This window comes from Corylus avellana, chromosome 9, assembly GCF_965113065.1.
Source record: "Corylus avellana chromosome 9, dhCorAvel1.hap1.2, whole genome shotgun sequence".
Classification (NCBI taxonomy): Eukaryota; Viridiplantae; Streptophyta; class Magnoliopsida; order Fagales; family Betulaceae; genus Corylus; species Corylus avellana.
The window spans coordinates 8,691,665-8,707,935 of record NC_142498.1 but is presented as its reverse complement, the minus strand read 5'-3'; the positions used below and the strand labels follow the sequence as shown (position 1 = coordinate 8,707,935).

The 16,271-nt window shown below is 35.8% G+C and overlaps 1 protein-coding gene and 1 long non-coding RNA gene across 2 annotated transcripts; both read right to left on the bottom strand.

Moving 5' to 3' along the window:
* Positions 1-4,907: 4,907 nt before the first annotated feature.
* On the bottom strand, positions 4,908-8,287 carry LOC132190884 (putative inactive purple acid phosphatase 1). The gene is made up of 10 exons (XM_088510741.1): positions 8,204-8,287; positions 8,040-8,124; positions 7,397-7,638; positions 7,161-7,289; positions 6,993-7,101; positions 6,359-6,473; positions 6,047-6,179; positions 5,192-5,377; positions 5,037-5,140; positions 4,908-4,929 (listed from the first exon to the last, which is right to left on the bottom strand). The coding sequence occupies exons 1-10, from the start codon at positions 8,285-8,287 to the stop codon at positions 4,908-4,910; spliced, it is 1,209 nt and encodes a 402-aa protein (XP_088366867.1).
* Positions 8,288-14,929: 6,642 nt separating this feature from the next.
* LOC148583666 (uncharacterized) lies at positions 14,930-15,344 on the bottom strand. Its single transcript, XR_015909071.1, has 3 exons — positions 15,284-15,344; positions 15,104-15,208; positions 14,930-14,997 (listed from the first exon to the last, which is right to left on the bottom strand). It is a non-coding gene; the product is annotated as an uncharacterized LOC148583666 (long non-coding RNA).
* Positions 15,345-16,271: the final 927 nt, after the last annotated feature.

The following is a 16,271-nucleotide window of genomic DNA, read 5'->3' as shown; positions in this document are numbered from 1 at the left end:
GTGAATTTTGGTTAGACAATGTGACTTTCTTGGGACACGTTGTCACCAAGGATGGAATAGCAGTGGATCCAAGTAAAGTGAAGGTGATAGTCAATTGGGTACAGCCGTCAAATGCCCATGAAGTACGAAGTTTCTTAGGACTTGCTAGCTACTATAGGAAGTTTGTAGAAGGATTTTCTAAGCTGGCGGCACCGTTAACCAGATTAACAAGGAAGAATGAAAAATTCCAATGGATGGAGGATTGCAAGCGAAGTTTCCAAGAGCTGAAACGACGGCTAGTCACCGCACCAGTTCTCACTCTTCCATCGGGGACTGGCGGATTTGTGATTTATAGCGATGCCTCTCTTAAAGTCTTAGGTTGCGTGTTGATGCAACAAGGGAAGGTTATCGCTTACGCCTCAAGACAGTTGAAGACGTACGAACGCAATTACCCAACTCATGATCTCGAGCTAGCCGCACTAGTCTTTGCTTTAAAGATATGGTGACATTACCTGTACGGAGAGCATTGCGAAATCTTCACAAATCACAAGAGCCTGAAGTATTTCTTCACCCAAAAGGAGCTCTCAACATGCGACAAAGGTGTTGGTTGGAACTACTAAACGACTACGACTGTAAGATCAACTGCCAGCCTGGAAAGGCGAATGTAGTCGTTGACGCTCTCAGCAAAAGAACCACGGAGGGAACATTATCGGCCATGTTCACGATGCATCAGAAGTTACTCCTTGACCTGGACAAAGCAGGGATAGAGATAATTCAATCTTGCATGAGCAGCCTAACCCTGAAGTCAACCTTATTGGAACAAATCAAGATAGTACAGCTTTCAGACAGCGAGTCAACTATAATTCGTGAAGGAGTGGAGAAGGGGCTACAACCAGATTTCCAGATCTCCAAGGATGGAGTGTTAAGATTTCGTGACCGAGTGTGCGTTCCCAATAATGCAGAATTGAAGAAGGTCATCTTGTCAGAAGCCCATCAATCCTTATATATAGTCCATCCGGGAAGCACGAAGATGTATCAAGACTTACGCAAAAGCTATTGGTGGAATGGAATGAAGAAGGATATCGCGCAATACTTGGAGCGATGCCTAACGTGTCAACAAGTTAAGGCAGAACATCAAAGACCTGCAGGGCCTTTACAACCTCTTCCTATTCTAGAATGGAAATGAGAACGTATTTCGATGGACTTTGTGTCTGGTTTTTCCAAGGCTCAAAGTGGTCAAGATGCAGTTTGGCCCATTGTTGATCGGTTAACTAAAACTGCACACTTTCTACCTATCAAGATGAATTACAGTATGGATCGGCTCACAGAACTCTATGTCAAGGAGATCGTACGACTACATGGAGTTCCCGTATCCATTGTGTTGGATCGAGATCCAAGATTTACCTCAAGATTTTGACGGAGTTTACAAGAGGCAATGGGTACAAGGCTAACTTTCAGCACAGCATTTCACCCTCAAACCGACGGGTAGACGGAACGGACAATTCAAAATTTGGAAGACATGCTGCGATTGTGTGTTCTTGATTTCAAGGGAAGCTGGATCTAATATCTTCCGTTGATATAATAGTATTGGTAAAAGGAGGGTAGAATTGTATATGGATAAGGGTAGGTATAATAGTGTTGGTAGATGAAATAGTAAAATGAGGGTAGAATTATAGATGGATAAATGTAGGTATAGTAGTGTTGGTAGATGGAATAGTAAAATGAGGGTAGAATTGTAGATGAATAAATGTAGAAGGAGGGTAGTATTGGTAGAAGGAGGGTAGAATTGTAAATGGATAAATGTAGGTATAATAGTGTTGGTAAATGAAATAGTAAAATGAGGGTAGAATTGTAGATGCATAAATGTAGGTATAGTAGTGTTGGTAGATGAAATAGTAAAATGAGGGTAGAATTGTAGATGAATAAATGTAGGAGGGTAGTATTGGTAGAAGGAGGGTAGAATTGTAGATGGATAAAGGTAGGTATAATAGTGTTGGTAGATGAAATAGTAAAACGAGGGTAAAATTGTAGATGGATAAATGTAGGTATAGTAGTATTGGTAGATGGAATAGTAAAATGATGGTAGAATTGTAGATGAATAAATGTAGAAGGAGGGTAGTATTGGTAGAAGGAGGGTAGAATTGTAGATGGATAAATGTAGGTATAATAGTGTCGGTTGATGAAATAGTAAAATGAGGGTAGAATTGTAGATGGATAAATATATGTATAATAGTGTTGGTAGATGGAATAGTAAAATGATGGTAGAATTGTAGATGAATAATTGTAGATGAATAAATGTAGATATAATAGTGTTGGTAGATGTAATAGTAAAATGAGGCTAGAATTGTAAATGAAAGGTAGAATAGTATTTGATTTTTTTTTTTCCTATAAATAGAGTTCTTCTTCTTCACAAATTTCACCACTCCTCTCCATTCTCTTCCACATATTCTTCCTTCTTCCGTTTTCTACTCGGTCTTTCTTCTTTCTGAAAGTGTTTACACAAAACAGAGAGAGAAAGGGCGAGACAAAGCGTTGCAAGAAAGAAAGAACACGAGAGAGAACGGACTTGAGAAATTAGTTTCAAAAGATATACTAGTGGTGTTAGTCAAATTGGAGCAACTAGATCCTTCAAACCACTTTTTAGCTTCAGTCTAGAAGTAAGTAAATTCACTACCCCTTCTAAAATTACTTCATGCCTTGCTATTTATTCATTCTTGTATTAAACTGTAGATGATTATTTTATTTACCTATCATAGAGATATGTTGCATGCATGAAGGATTTCTAAAAGAATTATTTAGAAAGTTTCTATTTCTTTAAACGCTTTCTAAGCACAACGAGTTTGTATTTGGAAAAGTTTCCATTTTTTAAAAAAAGAAAGTTGAGAAATGATGATGATTATAAGAAAGAAGAATGATGATAAACCCTCTTACATGTTGCCCTAAGATGCATCAAAAGAAGCACAAAGAAAAGTACAAGAAATGAGTTAAAGGTTTATGAAATGAGGGCACATGTATGGAGGAGATTATTTTTGGCCCCAAGATAAGTAAGGATGAGGGGAGTTCGGTACTAATACTCTGATGGAGGCGAAACCACTGACGGAGGCTATGCAAGAAGGTGGTATTCCATCAACATGACTGTTGAGTGCACCAAAAAAGAGTTAATTGACGGTCGGGCATGGCTGAGGCCACAGTTCAGTGCCATGGTCACAGGGACCTGCAACCCTCATACACAGGGGTAACAGTGTACATGGGCCCTAATATGAGAAAATGATAATATAATTTCAACGATGATATGCTATGATGATTTACAATGATGATTTATAATGATGATTTACAATGATGATTTATAAAGATGATTTATGACGATGATCTATTACTAGATGTAATAGTATATATATGCTACAGGAGATGCAACCGTACATACATGTATTATTATGGCTGGATGTATATTTATTTGTGAAAACGATTTTTAAAACTGAGAACAAGGAGTAAAACTATCTATGGTTGTGGATTTTACTTGCTGGACCCCTTTGGCCTCATTCAGTTTTATTTCTTGTTTTCAGGTAGAAAGGACGCTGGAATAGAAGGCCGGAATGGGACCGGGAATAATTATTAACTTTCAAAGTCTTTTCATATCAGTTATTGTAATAATATGATATTTCGCAACTAAAGTTTAATGTTTCCTAATTTCGTTTGTAATAAAATCTCTTGAAGAATGTTTTATACATTGATCGTATCCTTTCAAATCAAGTACTCTGATAGACCTTATAGATCTTTGCAAAAACTTTTGTTGTAAAAGAAGAAAAATGGCAAACTCAGCCTTAATGGGCTGGGGATGTTACACTATTGATCTTCAATTTGCCTTCTCACTTCCTAGTTTTCTTCAGTTGTTGCCACCACGCACCAACTCTTTCCTAGAATGTATGTACCACCAAAGAGACTTGTGTTCATCGGGCACCCTGTTGAATTCAAAAATCTCTTCAATAGCCAACACCCAATCCAAAAATTCGTCGGGTTCTAGATCCCCGTCGAATTTTGAAATTTTGAGTTCGAATCTACTTACTTGCCGATTGGCATGAGCTTGCGCAAGGTGCTGACGTCCGTGCATTCGGCGCTCCAGGTTTCTAGATCTGTTCCCATGTTGACCACACAAGTTGGATAATTGGGTAGTGAGGTCTTCAATTTGATCCCTCATAGCCCTGAATCGATCCTCCGTGTGTTGCCAATGTTCAGCGGTAGATTTGCCTTACCCGTCCGCGACTCGCAGTCTTGGTTGGCGACGACAATTGTTCGGCCCACCATTCATGTGCCTCAAACGAATCGCCAGTTGCTCCTTACGTGTTGTCTCTATTCGCACGTACACCTCGTTCATGTCTGCAAAGCGGTTGCTCCTCCCCATTCATGGAAAGTAACTGAGCTTGGATACCAACTGATGCAGCATAGGATTGTAGTGAACAAGAAAACAGCAAGTAGAATGGATAAATATTTCTAAGATTGTGAGACTATCACAAGAATCAAAGAAACCTTCTCAAATCAATAGATGCTATCTATGAATTTAAGGAAAAGTAATGAAGAAACTCAACTCTGAGTATTCTTATTGAGAAAACCAAATAATAATCATAAACTGTTTTCTTTGGAGGCTATAAGCATATATTTATAGCCTAAAACCCTAAAGCAAATAAAATATGACATAAATACCCCCAAAACCCTAAACCTAATAAAATAACGAAATATTGACTCCCAAAACCCTAATCCTACTAAAACAAGGAAATAAAGACGGCTTAACCTAATTTAAAATGCATAATATAACATAAGCAGCTCTATGTGCGATCGATCGCAGATACAAGGGCGATCGATCGCACAACCAGGTGACTTGGTGCGCAATTGTCTGGAAGTGCGCTCGATCGCAGGTACACATGCGCGCAATCTCACTTCCTGGGGACCTGTGATCTGCATCACACATACATCCACAAACACACATGAACACCCGAATTACATCTTCAAGATCGCCAACATTAATTTGAAGAACAATGAAAATATATGTAAGATTCACATACCCCATGAAAATTAACCAAGGAGTTTTTGATCGATCAATGGAAGCCACGTCCTTTTTCATCCACTCATACTGATGGATTTGCATATATTTGAAAGAAGGTGATATCTGATTAGATTAGGAGATAAACATAAAGGATATAAAGCGCTTGATTCTAACCTGCTCAGAATTTTGTGACCAATCATGCTCAATAGAAATCACTGTGAAGTGAACACTGGCTTGTTCTATGGAATACCATGGCTTATCCTTTGCTGGGGTTGGCATGGGAAAGTAAGTTTCATAAGGTACTCCACATTGTCCTCCTGAATCAGGAGTTATATACATTGATCCCAACTCTATGTAATCCTTGAAAGAAAAAAAAAAAATGCAGATATAACAGCAAACCCCATGTGCAAGTCAACCATAGTTACCCCAAGAAGGAATGAATATAATTCAAATTCCAAAGCTGATTACTTGGGAATGTACTTTTATCTGGAATGACAATAACAACACTTATTAAGTATGCATATGGGAAAGGTACCTCTCATGGTTTCCAATTGCAGTCATGTAAGAAACTAGTGATGCTACATGGCTTATTTGCTGAAGGAAAAAATCCCATTCAACTAAAAAGCCAGTGGCATAGCTTATATCTCCAATGTGGAAGATTGAGTCTGCCTTGTTAGAATCTACTTTATTGGCAATGGCTTCAATCACTAAGAGGGACCCCAGCTATGTATCACAAAAAAAAAGAAAAAAGAAAAAAAGAAAAGGTTATTACATGAGCTGCTTTCATAGTATCAGTTTAGTTGTGATTCTAGAAGTATCAATTTTCATTTTTGAAATTCAAGTTAGAAGTAAAAGACTAGAATCACCATAATGCACAATTATGATCATGTTATTAATGCGAGATTTCTTCATTTTCGCTAGTTATAAACTTTGCTAATTCATTGGAATGTGCTTAAAGAAGAAAACCTTGAAGGTTTTGTCAAAACAAAATTTCCGGTCTTACTATTTGCAACAGAAAATGCATCCTACCTGAATGTAGTGCTCGGCAGAAACATCACAGGGAGCCTTTCCCATATCGCCAAATGCTAAAAACTTGAGCTCATCTGATCCTCCCGCAGGTGGAGTTCGAAATTGGATTTGTTCACTCCAACCAGCTGACTCACTACAGTATTTTTTGAAATTAAAAAAAAATAGCCGCTACACAGATACAAGCACACACACATACATATGGCAAAAATGGTCAATAACTACGTGATGGAGTAGCATTAATGAATTTGGAGTAAGAATAGCATTTTCCTTTCTGAAACTATGAGTAGTTGTTATAAAGAAAGTTGCTAAAACCTTCCGTATCTGTAGGAGAAGGTGCTTGAAGGTTCAAGTCTTGTCATTACCGCAGAATGAATGTATCCTGGGTCATGCCACCCAAAGTTCTTTGCTGGACTTGGTAAAGCTAAACCTGTCAATTTCAGAACATAGGGCAAAATCTAAGTAGGAGATAGAGGAAGGAAAAGGGTATATCCATATATATATATATATATATATATATATATATATATATATATATATATGGTTACCTATATCTACGTAATTTCAGGTTTGAACTTTACTAAAATATGTTGCATTGGTTGCCATATGTTGTAATTGCCCCCTTTTTCACATGATGTTCACAAAAATAAATAAATAAATAAGAAAGGTTGTCCAAAAAGAAGGGCTCTAACAAAAAGTAGTGTATATATACAAAATTGACCAACATTATGGTTAACTTTCAAAATTAGCTATGCACAACATACACTATTTTGAGCTGGAAATGATTGCTAGCTATAGTAGCAAGAATTATAATGTTACCTTTTGAATTTCTGTTTTATATTACCTTGGTGAGATTTTAATATATAAGGTGCAGAGAATAGGACGTGGGGTTTTAAATCCTTATGTTTGGGACCAAACGAGAAAACAAAAGTATGTTGGCAGAACTCACTACACATATTATCTTGTGAAAATTTAGTAACTTCTGATGTCAGAGTTTTTCCATTCCCATATTGTACTTGTTGAGGTTCCATATTGCCACTAACCCATATTAATCTCATCTGCATCACAAATCATCAAATTAGAATAATGCTTCACATGGTTTCCTAATAGATTAAACCAGCTGCATGATGCCCATAAAATCAGTGGCAACAGATGCACCTTTGCTTGGCTTAGAATTTGACAATTTTTCAATTTTGTTAAAGAAGTTGTTCTTATGCCTCAAACTCAAGTTTGCAAGATGATCACTCTTAAGACAGTTAATCCACCATGATAAAAATCACTAAAATTATTTGTTCTCTATGCGTTTTCACAGTTCATATATCAATTGGTAATTGTGAAAATGTGGCCACTCACCGATTTTCCAGTTGAATCTACACTTGAGATATGTCCATATAACGACTGATTTGGATTGGCAAAACTGATAGGGCCCGACCTACTGAAAACGCAAGGGGTCTTGAATCCCCCACCAAAATACACAAACTCGATGTCTGTTCTGATGTTAATAACATGAAATGTTAGCATGCCATTGCAAGTGGGCACTATACATTTACCTTTGCTATATTTCTTGCGTTGCTTCTTCTTGCAACGGAGATAGCCTGGATCATTACTCATGTACATTGCTTGCAAATTTTAAATACAAACATGTATATGTAATTGTGTTAGGATTCAATATACTGACTCTATCTATACATTTATAAGATTAATCCATGATTTCAAAATTATTTACACTCTTTATAAACAAATATGGAACTGGGAATATCAAATAATGTCCTGATGGGTTCATCGAAATCATTACTTTCTATGAAAAACAAATAATATAATAAGAAGAAAACCAAAGGAACAATACAAACAAGTAGTTACTGTAGAAGGCACAGAAAAAGAACACAGGCCAAAGCAAACAGTACTCAATGTACGAGTTAACCAACAATTCCACCCATTGCCAGTCTAGAGTTCCTTTCTCTCCAAATAGTAACGTTCAAATGCAGGAGAGACCTACCGTTGAAGGTACTTGCCACGTCACCACCACCAGCTGGCATCTCCTTCGCCATCACCGGAGTAAGGAAGTTTCGGTTTCTTTTTGACTGAAACTCAGATATCCAGCCAGATTAAGGTTGAGCCAGGGCTACCAGTAGGTTGGCCGGCCTCCTTTTGCCTGAGAACCGAACCAGCCTTTAAACGTCCGTCGCGTGGCGAGAAGAGTCGAATTTCGACCAAAACCAGCCGAAATCCGATCAACCCGGCCATTGCCAATTGATTGCATAGAGGCATGTTTTCTGATGTGTTATTTCATAATATGCTGTCAATTTGAGGTAATTGGATTAGGTTAATGTTTCAAGAGGCCAAATTTGGGGATTTTTATGATTCAATTGAAAATTGAAGGCTGGATTCCGCTATTGAAAGTTATCATTTACATGTTGGATAATTCAATTTTTCCCGATTATTTAATAACCCTCTTTGTCTTTGTTTCCCATGGGTGTGTTGTATGTCCGAGAGGAATACAAGGAGAATAGATAGTTTTCCTTCTGTATCTTTAAAAGTATGTAAGAAGAGACTAATAGATCAAGCAAGGTTTTTGATCCTTCGATCTAATCTATTAAACTATAAACTATATGAATTTTTAGAGTGAAATTCAGAGTAATTCTAGAAGGCTTACTTGTGTCATACTAAGAATGATATGGCTATTAAAATTATCATTGGGCTTGTAATTGATTATTATTGAATTTTGATCAAAGGGTGATTTTAATAGCCACATCATTCTTAGTAGGACACAAGTAGGCTTTCTAGAATTACTTTGAAATTCAAGTTAAACTGTAGATAAACTGTAAAGTAATCCTCAAGAGTTGTTCCTCCCTTCTTTCTTTTCTTGGTAGCAGTGCTCGGTATCTACTTTGTAGTCTGTTCTGGTCTTCGTTTATGGCGGTTTTGTTGTAGATCTAGATCTAGTTTTTCAAACTCAGATTTACTCATTTTTGTTAGCTAAGGCATGTTTTCCTAGGAATGTATACGATGTTGTACTCTTCTCCTACTGCTGCTTCTGGTGGGGATTTTGTTTGTTTTTTAGATTTTGTTTCCTTTTTTTTTTTGTTGATTTTAATTTTTTTTTTGTCCTACCCTTTGGGTCGAGGACGTTAGTTGTCTCTTGACCTTTGGGTCGTGGAGAATTAGATCAGTATTGGGGTTTATCTCTCACAGCCGAAAAATAAGTTTGGGAATATGGGTTACCTAGCTATGTCTTAGATCTAGTTTGCTTTAAGCAGATCTATTCCATTACTTAAGTTGTACATATATATGTTAGCAGAAGTTGATGTCATAGATCGTATGTATGACTTTGTAATTTCATAGCTTTTAGTTATGTTTTTAGAATTTTATGCTCTCTGATGCAAGAGTTTTATGCTCTTGATCTTTTATCAATGATATCTAAATGATTCCTATTAAAAAGAAAGAAAAAAAAAAACTGTAAAGTAAACGTCCAAACTGAGGATGGATATTTCAGCTCTAATAAGTTGATAAAAAGTGATGATCTTAAAATTTCATGAATATTATTACACTCCCATTCACATGGGCTTGAACTCACTCTCAATAAGTAATGCTTAACATGTGAATATTTAGCTAAAATAAGAGTGAATATAATACTATATTAAATCACTACTTATCTAATATTTAACATAGACGAAACAAGCATAGTCACTTTCATATATATATATATATATATATATATATATATATATATATATATATATATTACCTTTGCCGAAGGACACAAAGGAATAAACTTTTAGAAGTGACGAAGGATGCCTTAATGAAAACTAGGCATGAAGCTGCATGATTAGCTAAACTTGTAAGTTACCACATTGGCATTGCCATCACCCACAAAGGCCCTCTGTCTTACGTGAACGTTATGGCTTCTTGACGTGACTGTGTTATTCACGTTATAAATGTGGCCATCTCATCTACTTTTTGCTATTATATGCCTCTATTATATGCTCCCGACTATAGTGTAGAAGAAATGTTTTGTTTCCGTCATTTGTCAATCTCTTGTGTTCTCCGTATAGAAGATGGGCAAACTAATCATCATTAAATATGTGAGACTCAATTTGAGTTTTATAGATTTAATACTAAATTTACTTCTAAAAAAATAGTATTATAGATGGATTTGTAACATCTTTATGTGTGTAAAATGAACACATTCCTAAGAGAGCGGCTTCCCTTAAATAGGAAGGGTAAAAAATAAAAAATAAATAAAATTTGCATGCAAGACAACCCTATATTGAGTTACATACCATACAGGGAAGATTTGCAAGATAGATAATTCACTAGACCCACGCTATAACCTATAGCTCTCAATATAATTTCAAGTTTGATAGGATTAATTAAGATTCATCAAAATTTTAATTTTTGAGAATTTGGAGGAAATTAAGTGGGAGTCATAAATTTATCAAAATTATTCAAATTTCAGTAAATAAAGACACCAATAAATTATAACTTTAGTGAGTAATTCTAGAATCAAGAATTTTGTCATCTTCTTATTCTTCTTGTGTTTACTTCAAATTAACAGTAAAGATTGTAAGATTGTGGAAGAACTCTAATTATTTTTTTACATAAAATAATTTTCACCGTTTATTTAATCACTAATTAAGGCAAGCCAAATGCATAAAAATAAACCTTAAATAAACAAACAAATTAAGATACCAAATAATTTGCTTCATGTTTAGATTAATTAGTATTGATTTCAAAAAAGAAAAAAGAAAATAATTGGTATTGTGTTTACCTTGACAGGATAATGGCAGAGTAGAGGAAGTGTGCTAAGATCATCAGTTTGTGCATAAAGAACCGCATTGAATGGACAATTTTCAACACTGCATATATCAGAAAAAAGAATTAATATTACTCTAACACATATATATTATATATAAATGAAAGTAATTATTATTTTTAATTAATGATGAATTTCTTACTTAGAATGAGAAGGTGAAATCATGGCGACCTAATCACGGTTGGAAGGAAACAAAACTTTACTGACGTACGGTAACCATGAGATATTCTTCATCTGAAAGGTTGGAATTCGAGCTGACGACCATGACAAAGAAGGAGAAGAGCTGAGAAAGAAAACGAGTAATATGATGAAGAATCTAAAAACCCAAGAAGAATATTTGCAAGGTTCCATGAGAAAACTATGAGGATAAAATATGTTTGGAAGCACAGAAAATTTTGCGAGTCTGGGGGAGAGAAAACAAGTTTATGGGCATGACAAGTGATAGCAGATTCTACGGTTGGAAGATAATTATGTGGTTAAGAATCCAATAATTATTGAGAGAATACACTCATACTAGATATAGATAGAGAGAGTTTTGGTTTCTTGACATAACATTGTTGGTTGCTTTGATGATTGATGTTACTGAGGTGGCTTAATTGTCCATTTTGTCTTTTCTTCAATTTTTTTTTTTTTTTAATCCTCCAATTTTGAGTTATTTTCAATAACTTCCCACAATTCTGTATTTTTTTTTTTTTTTTTTCACAAGTTATATTAAGAGTCAATTTTATTAATTAATTAAATTATTAACCTTCTTATTTGACCTCACTACAAGAAATTAGGTCTTTAGGGGCGACTTAAAGTCGCCCCTAAAGATCCTAAAGTGGACGCTGTTGCCAACAGCGTCCACTTTTCGACCCTAAAGGTGTCGACGCTAATAGTCCGATCCTAATGATCAAATGTCTGATTATCAGGGTCCACTTAAAAGTCGACCCTAATGATCACTTTTAGCGTCCACTTTATCACCCCTAAAAGTCGCAATATTTGGACCCTAAAGATGATGTAAACGGAAGCGAAAGTCGACCCTAATAGTCAAGCATTAGCATCCACTTTTAGTTAACCATTAGGGTCGACTTTATGGACCCTAATGGCCCTTTTAAAAAAAATAATAATAATAACTATTAGCGTCCAAATCAAAGTGGACGCTGATAGTTTTTTTGTGGACGCTAATGGTCCTAAAAAATTAAAAAAAAACTAACTATCAGCGTCTACTTAGAGTCGACCCTAATGATAACTTTTGGCGTCCACTTTATCGACCCTAAAAGACGCATGTTTTGACTCTAAAGATGATGTACACAAAAGAATTAGTCGACGCTAATAGTCGACCATTAGCGTCCACATTTGTGGACGCTAATGGTCCAAAAATATTAAAAAAAAATTGACTATCAGCGTCCACTTTTGAAGTGGACGCTAATAGTTGACCATTAGGGTCGACATTTGTCGACCCTAATGGTCCTAAAAAATCAAAAAAAAAAAAAAAACTACGATCGATCGCACACAAGTGTGCGATCGATCGCAGCATCAGTAGGTTTTCAAAATTTGGCGATCGATCGCACTTGGAGTGCGATCGATCGCAGCATCAGTAGGTTTTTGGAAATTTGAGATCGATCGCACTCCAAGTGCGATCGATCGCAGCATCAGTAGGTTTTCGGAAATTTGAGATCGATCGCACTTGGAGTGCGATCGATCGGAGCATCAGTAGGTTTTCGAAATTTTGGGATCGATCGCACTTGGAGTGCGATCGATCGTAGCATCAGTAGGTTTTCAGAAATTTGCGATCGATCGCACTCCGAGTGCGATCGATCGCAGCATCAGTAGGTTTTCTAATGATTTCCAGTTCAAGTGAAGAACAATTCACACAAATAACATCAAAAGTCAACTGACTAGTCTTAGCAAAAAGAGTCACTAATTCATTAAGATCTTGAAGGCTTAAATATATCATATTTGTAACTCTGACAAATGACAACTAAAAGGCCAAACTGCAGTCCTTTCTTATACATGCAACACATATCAATTGATGTTAAAAATTAGACTTTCAGTTAGCTCATTATTTATCAACCCACTTAACTTGTCTCAAGAGTCATGGAGAGATGAAGACCACATGAAATTAGTCAAAATACAACCACCAACCTCTTGTTGAATGTGGACACCGAAATCTCCAAATACAATGTTCCCAGACGCATCTTTAGCATTAGTTTTCTGAAGAAAATTCTGCATAAAAAAACAATGACATTCTGAATTTTACTCTTCATCTTGGGGAAAAATATAATGAAGAAGTTATAAGATCTATGCAATGCTATGAAATGAACACAGGCAGTTTTTCACAGTATTTCATGAAGCCAAAAAAGAACTGCACAATCTAAATCACCTGATCAATTAATAGTATTCAACCCAAAAGCGAAAATATGAATTCCTTACGTAACTCACCTGCCGTGCTCCCCCTGCGACACAAATAACAGCCGAACCCTTTGTCTCAATCAGGTATTTCAGATGACTCAAAACACCATGAGGCCCGTGCAAATTAAAAGATACCTTAGATGTGCATATCAGTAGAATCAGTAACAGCTCACAAAGATAACTATCCAATTAATTGCTAGTAATAAGTACCTCATGAATCAAACATATGTCAATTTGTCCACTAGCTAGGGATGCATGCATAGCTATATATCTACTGCTACGGCCCATCAATTTCACAATGCCAACACCATGATAAGCACTGTGCACCTAATAACAAGATTGAGGCAAAAAAAAAAAAAAAAGTTCACTATGAAGAAACCAACACTAAAAGAATTCAGCAAGAAAACTTATCCGGAGAAACATAACTCCATGCATGGGCAAATAAAATGCACGTAGAGTACCTCTATAAGAAACATTGCATTTATGTTTAAGTACACAACAACATTGTTTGATGAATCAATTAATATATGAAATAATCAAACTAATCTAAATGCCCACAAGAAACATAACTCAAAATGACTAACCTCATCAAAATCATAAAAAAATATGTGAGAACTGCCCCATTAACCAAACCTGCCAAGGGAGAAGACTATTAAATATATGTTTTACAATCCATGGGCAGCAAAATTCCAACACCCAAAATAAAGTACTTATCTGCATCCTCTTCCTTGCCAATTCATCCTCATAAGCAATTTGAGTAATCTACCACAATGAACCAATATATAATATCAAAGACAATGAAAATGAAACCCAAAATGATAGAGAAAGAGATACTAAAAATGTGTTTCTTCATGAAATATATTAAAGCGAGAACCTGCTTGGGTGGTTTAACTTTCTTGTACTCTTGTCATCCTGCATACACTTAAAAATAAAATTTAGAAAGATATTATTACTCCCTTGCATTGTTTACTCAAAGTTCTTTAACCTTGATAACCATGTCAAGGGAGATTTACTAACTCAAAAGTTGTTGAACCAAAAATTTTGCGAATATCTTAATATAATATAAACCAAATAAAAAGTACCAACAAATATACATTACCAAACAGATCACGATCAACAAATAGTCAAATACACATTAGCAAATAGAAAGTACCAACAACTATCCAAATACATAGTATCAAAAAATATATCACAAATAGATGCTATCAAAGAGTACATCCGAAATAAAGTTATTCCAAAGCTCCCTCAATTGTTGGCTTCACTTGATGCACCTCCAAGCAAGCTCCTTCCAGACCTAAGAGAATAAAATTTCATATAATGATCAATAAGCTTTTTAACGATTACTTAGTATGTGTGTTTTTATAAAATTAATGCATAGGTAGAGTTTCACTAACCCTCCAATACGTGACATTAAGAACTCAATAGTGGCTTTCAATTTGTTCGTTTCCTCAACGTTGGCTTGCAAATTCTCTCTGTACTGATGAAGTTCAATTCTAGTTTGTTGAAGCTCGCTTTGAGTATCTTCTTGTCTTTTCCTACACTCATCGTGGTTGTCGAAGTGGGTGAACGCTTGAGATGAAGTTCTTAAAGGGGTAGGAATAAGACCGCATCCCATTCCTCTAACGTGCCCAGCTTGTCGGCCCCCTAGTACTTGTGTGACTATTTTTTGCATTCGGTCATCCACACTTGTTCCCTCCACATTGCCTTCCTCTAAGGCCTCACTGGTTGTTAATTCTTGCATTTGAAGCTGCACAAGTCATAGTTGGCCTTAGTTTAACATATACTTCATGCAAGTTTACTATTCATGTTCTTCACTAATCAACTTAATGATCGGAGCGTAAACAGTTACTTACATATAGACTTTTGCATTTGTCGTTCACAAACTGTTTATCCTTTTTTCTTGTATGGGTAACCTCATATAGTTCAACAGGATTAGGCTTCACTTTTGTTTCTTGTTCCTACACATAATACATATAATCAAAGTTTACACTAAATAATGTTACTTTCATTAAATTATGGTACGAGATACTTACCTTTTTGTAAATGACGTTGACAAATGAACAAGTCCCAGCTGTGTGATTTGTTTCCAATTTGCTTCTGTTTTTTATATTTCATTCAGACTTTTTCTATGAAATTTGGAAAGAAAAAAAAAACACAATTATTCATAAAATGTCTTCAAGTGCATGCAAATTATATCAATTTGAATATTCTAATCAGTATAATAATATATATTTACCTTCCATTTACCATCATCAAATGAGTCACATATTAGGTTCCACTGTTGAGGACCATACCCTACTGGCACGTTTTCCCTCCCAATAGCCTTAGCCTTGGCAATTCCCTCATCATCGTCTTTATCAATGCCGTCAAAATATTTCTTGTAATGATCCCTATACAAGTTCGAACGAAGCCTAGCATATGCACGACCCAATTTATGTTCAACAGCTTTGATGTGCTCGTATTGTTCCATATTCAGTGCGAAGTTTGACTGATACATAATAGATAAGAAAACAATGGTAAAAAATGTGTCACATTAATTTTCCATACGAAACATATTATTAAACATTACATTGATATTCATATCTGAACATGAAATAACAACTTGCTCTTTTCTTCAGCTGGGACCTTTTTCCATTCACCATGATGGAGTTCGCACATGTTACGAATAATCACCCCAATCTTGCTTGCAAACCATGATGCATTCTCGCCTACAGGTGTCCGGTGTCTATTTGAGATGTTTAGCACTAAGGGACCATGCTTAAGTACGTGGTCACTCAACTTCTTACACTTAGCCTTACCCCTTACACTTCTGACAGACGTGGTAGCTGTTACGCAAAACATGGTAACGTAGTAAGTTATATTTAGAAAAGTATATTGTCAAATGTCTATAACAAACCAAAATAATACAAAAATAACAGTTTATAAACATAAAATTCATGAACATACAAGATGCAGTAAGGGCGGCTCCCTGTGAATCCAATCCTACCACTGAGTGAATAGGATTATTAGACTCATGCGAAG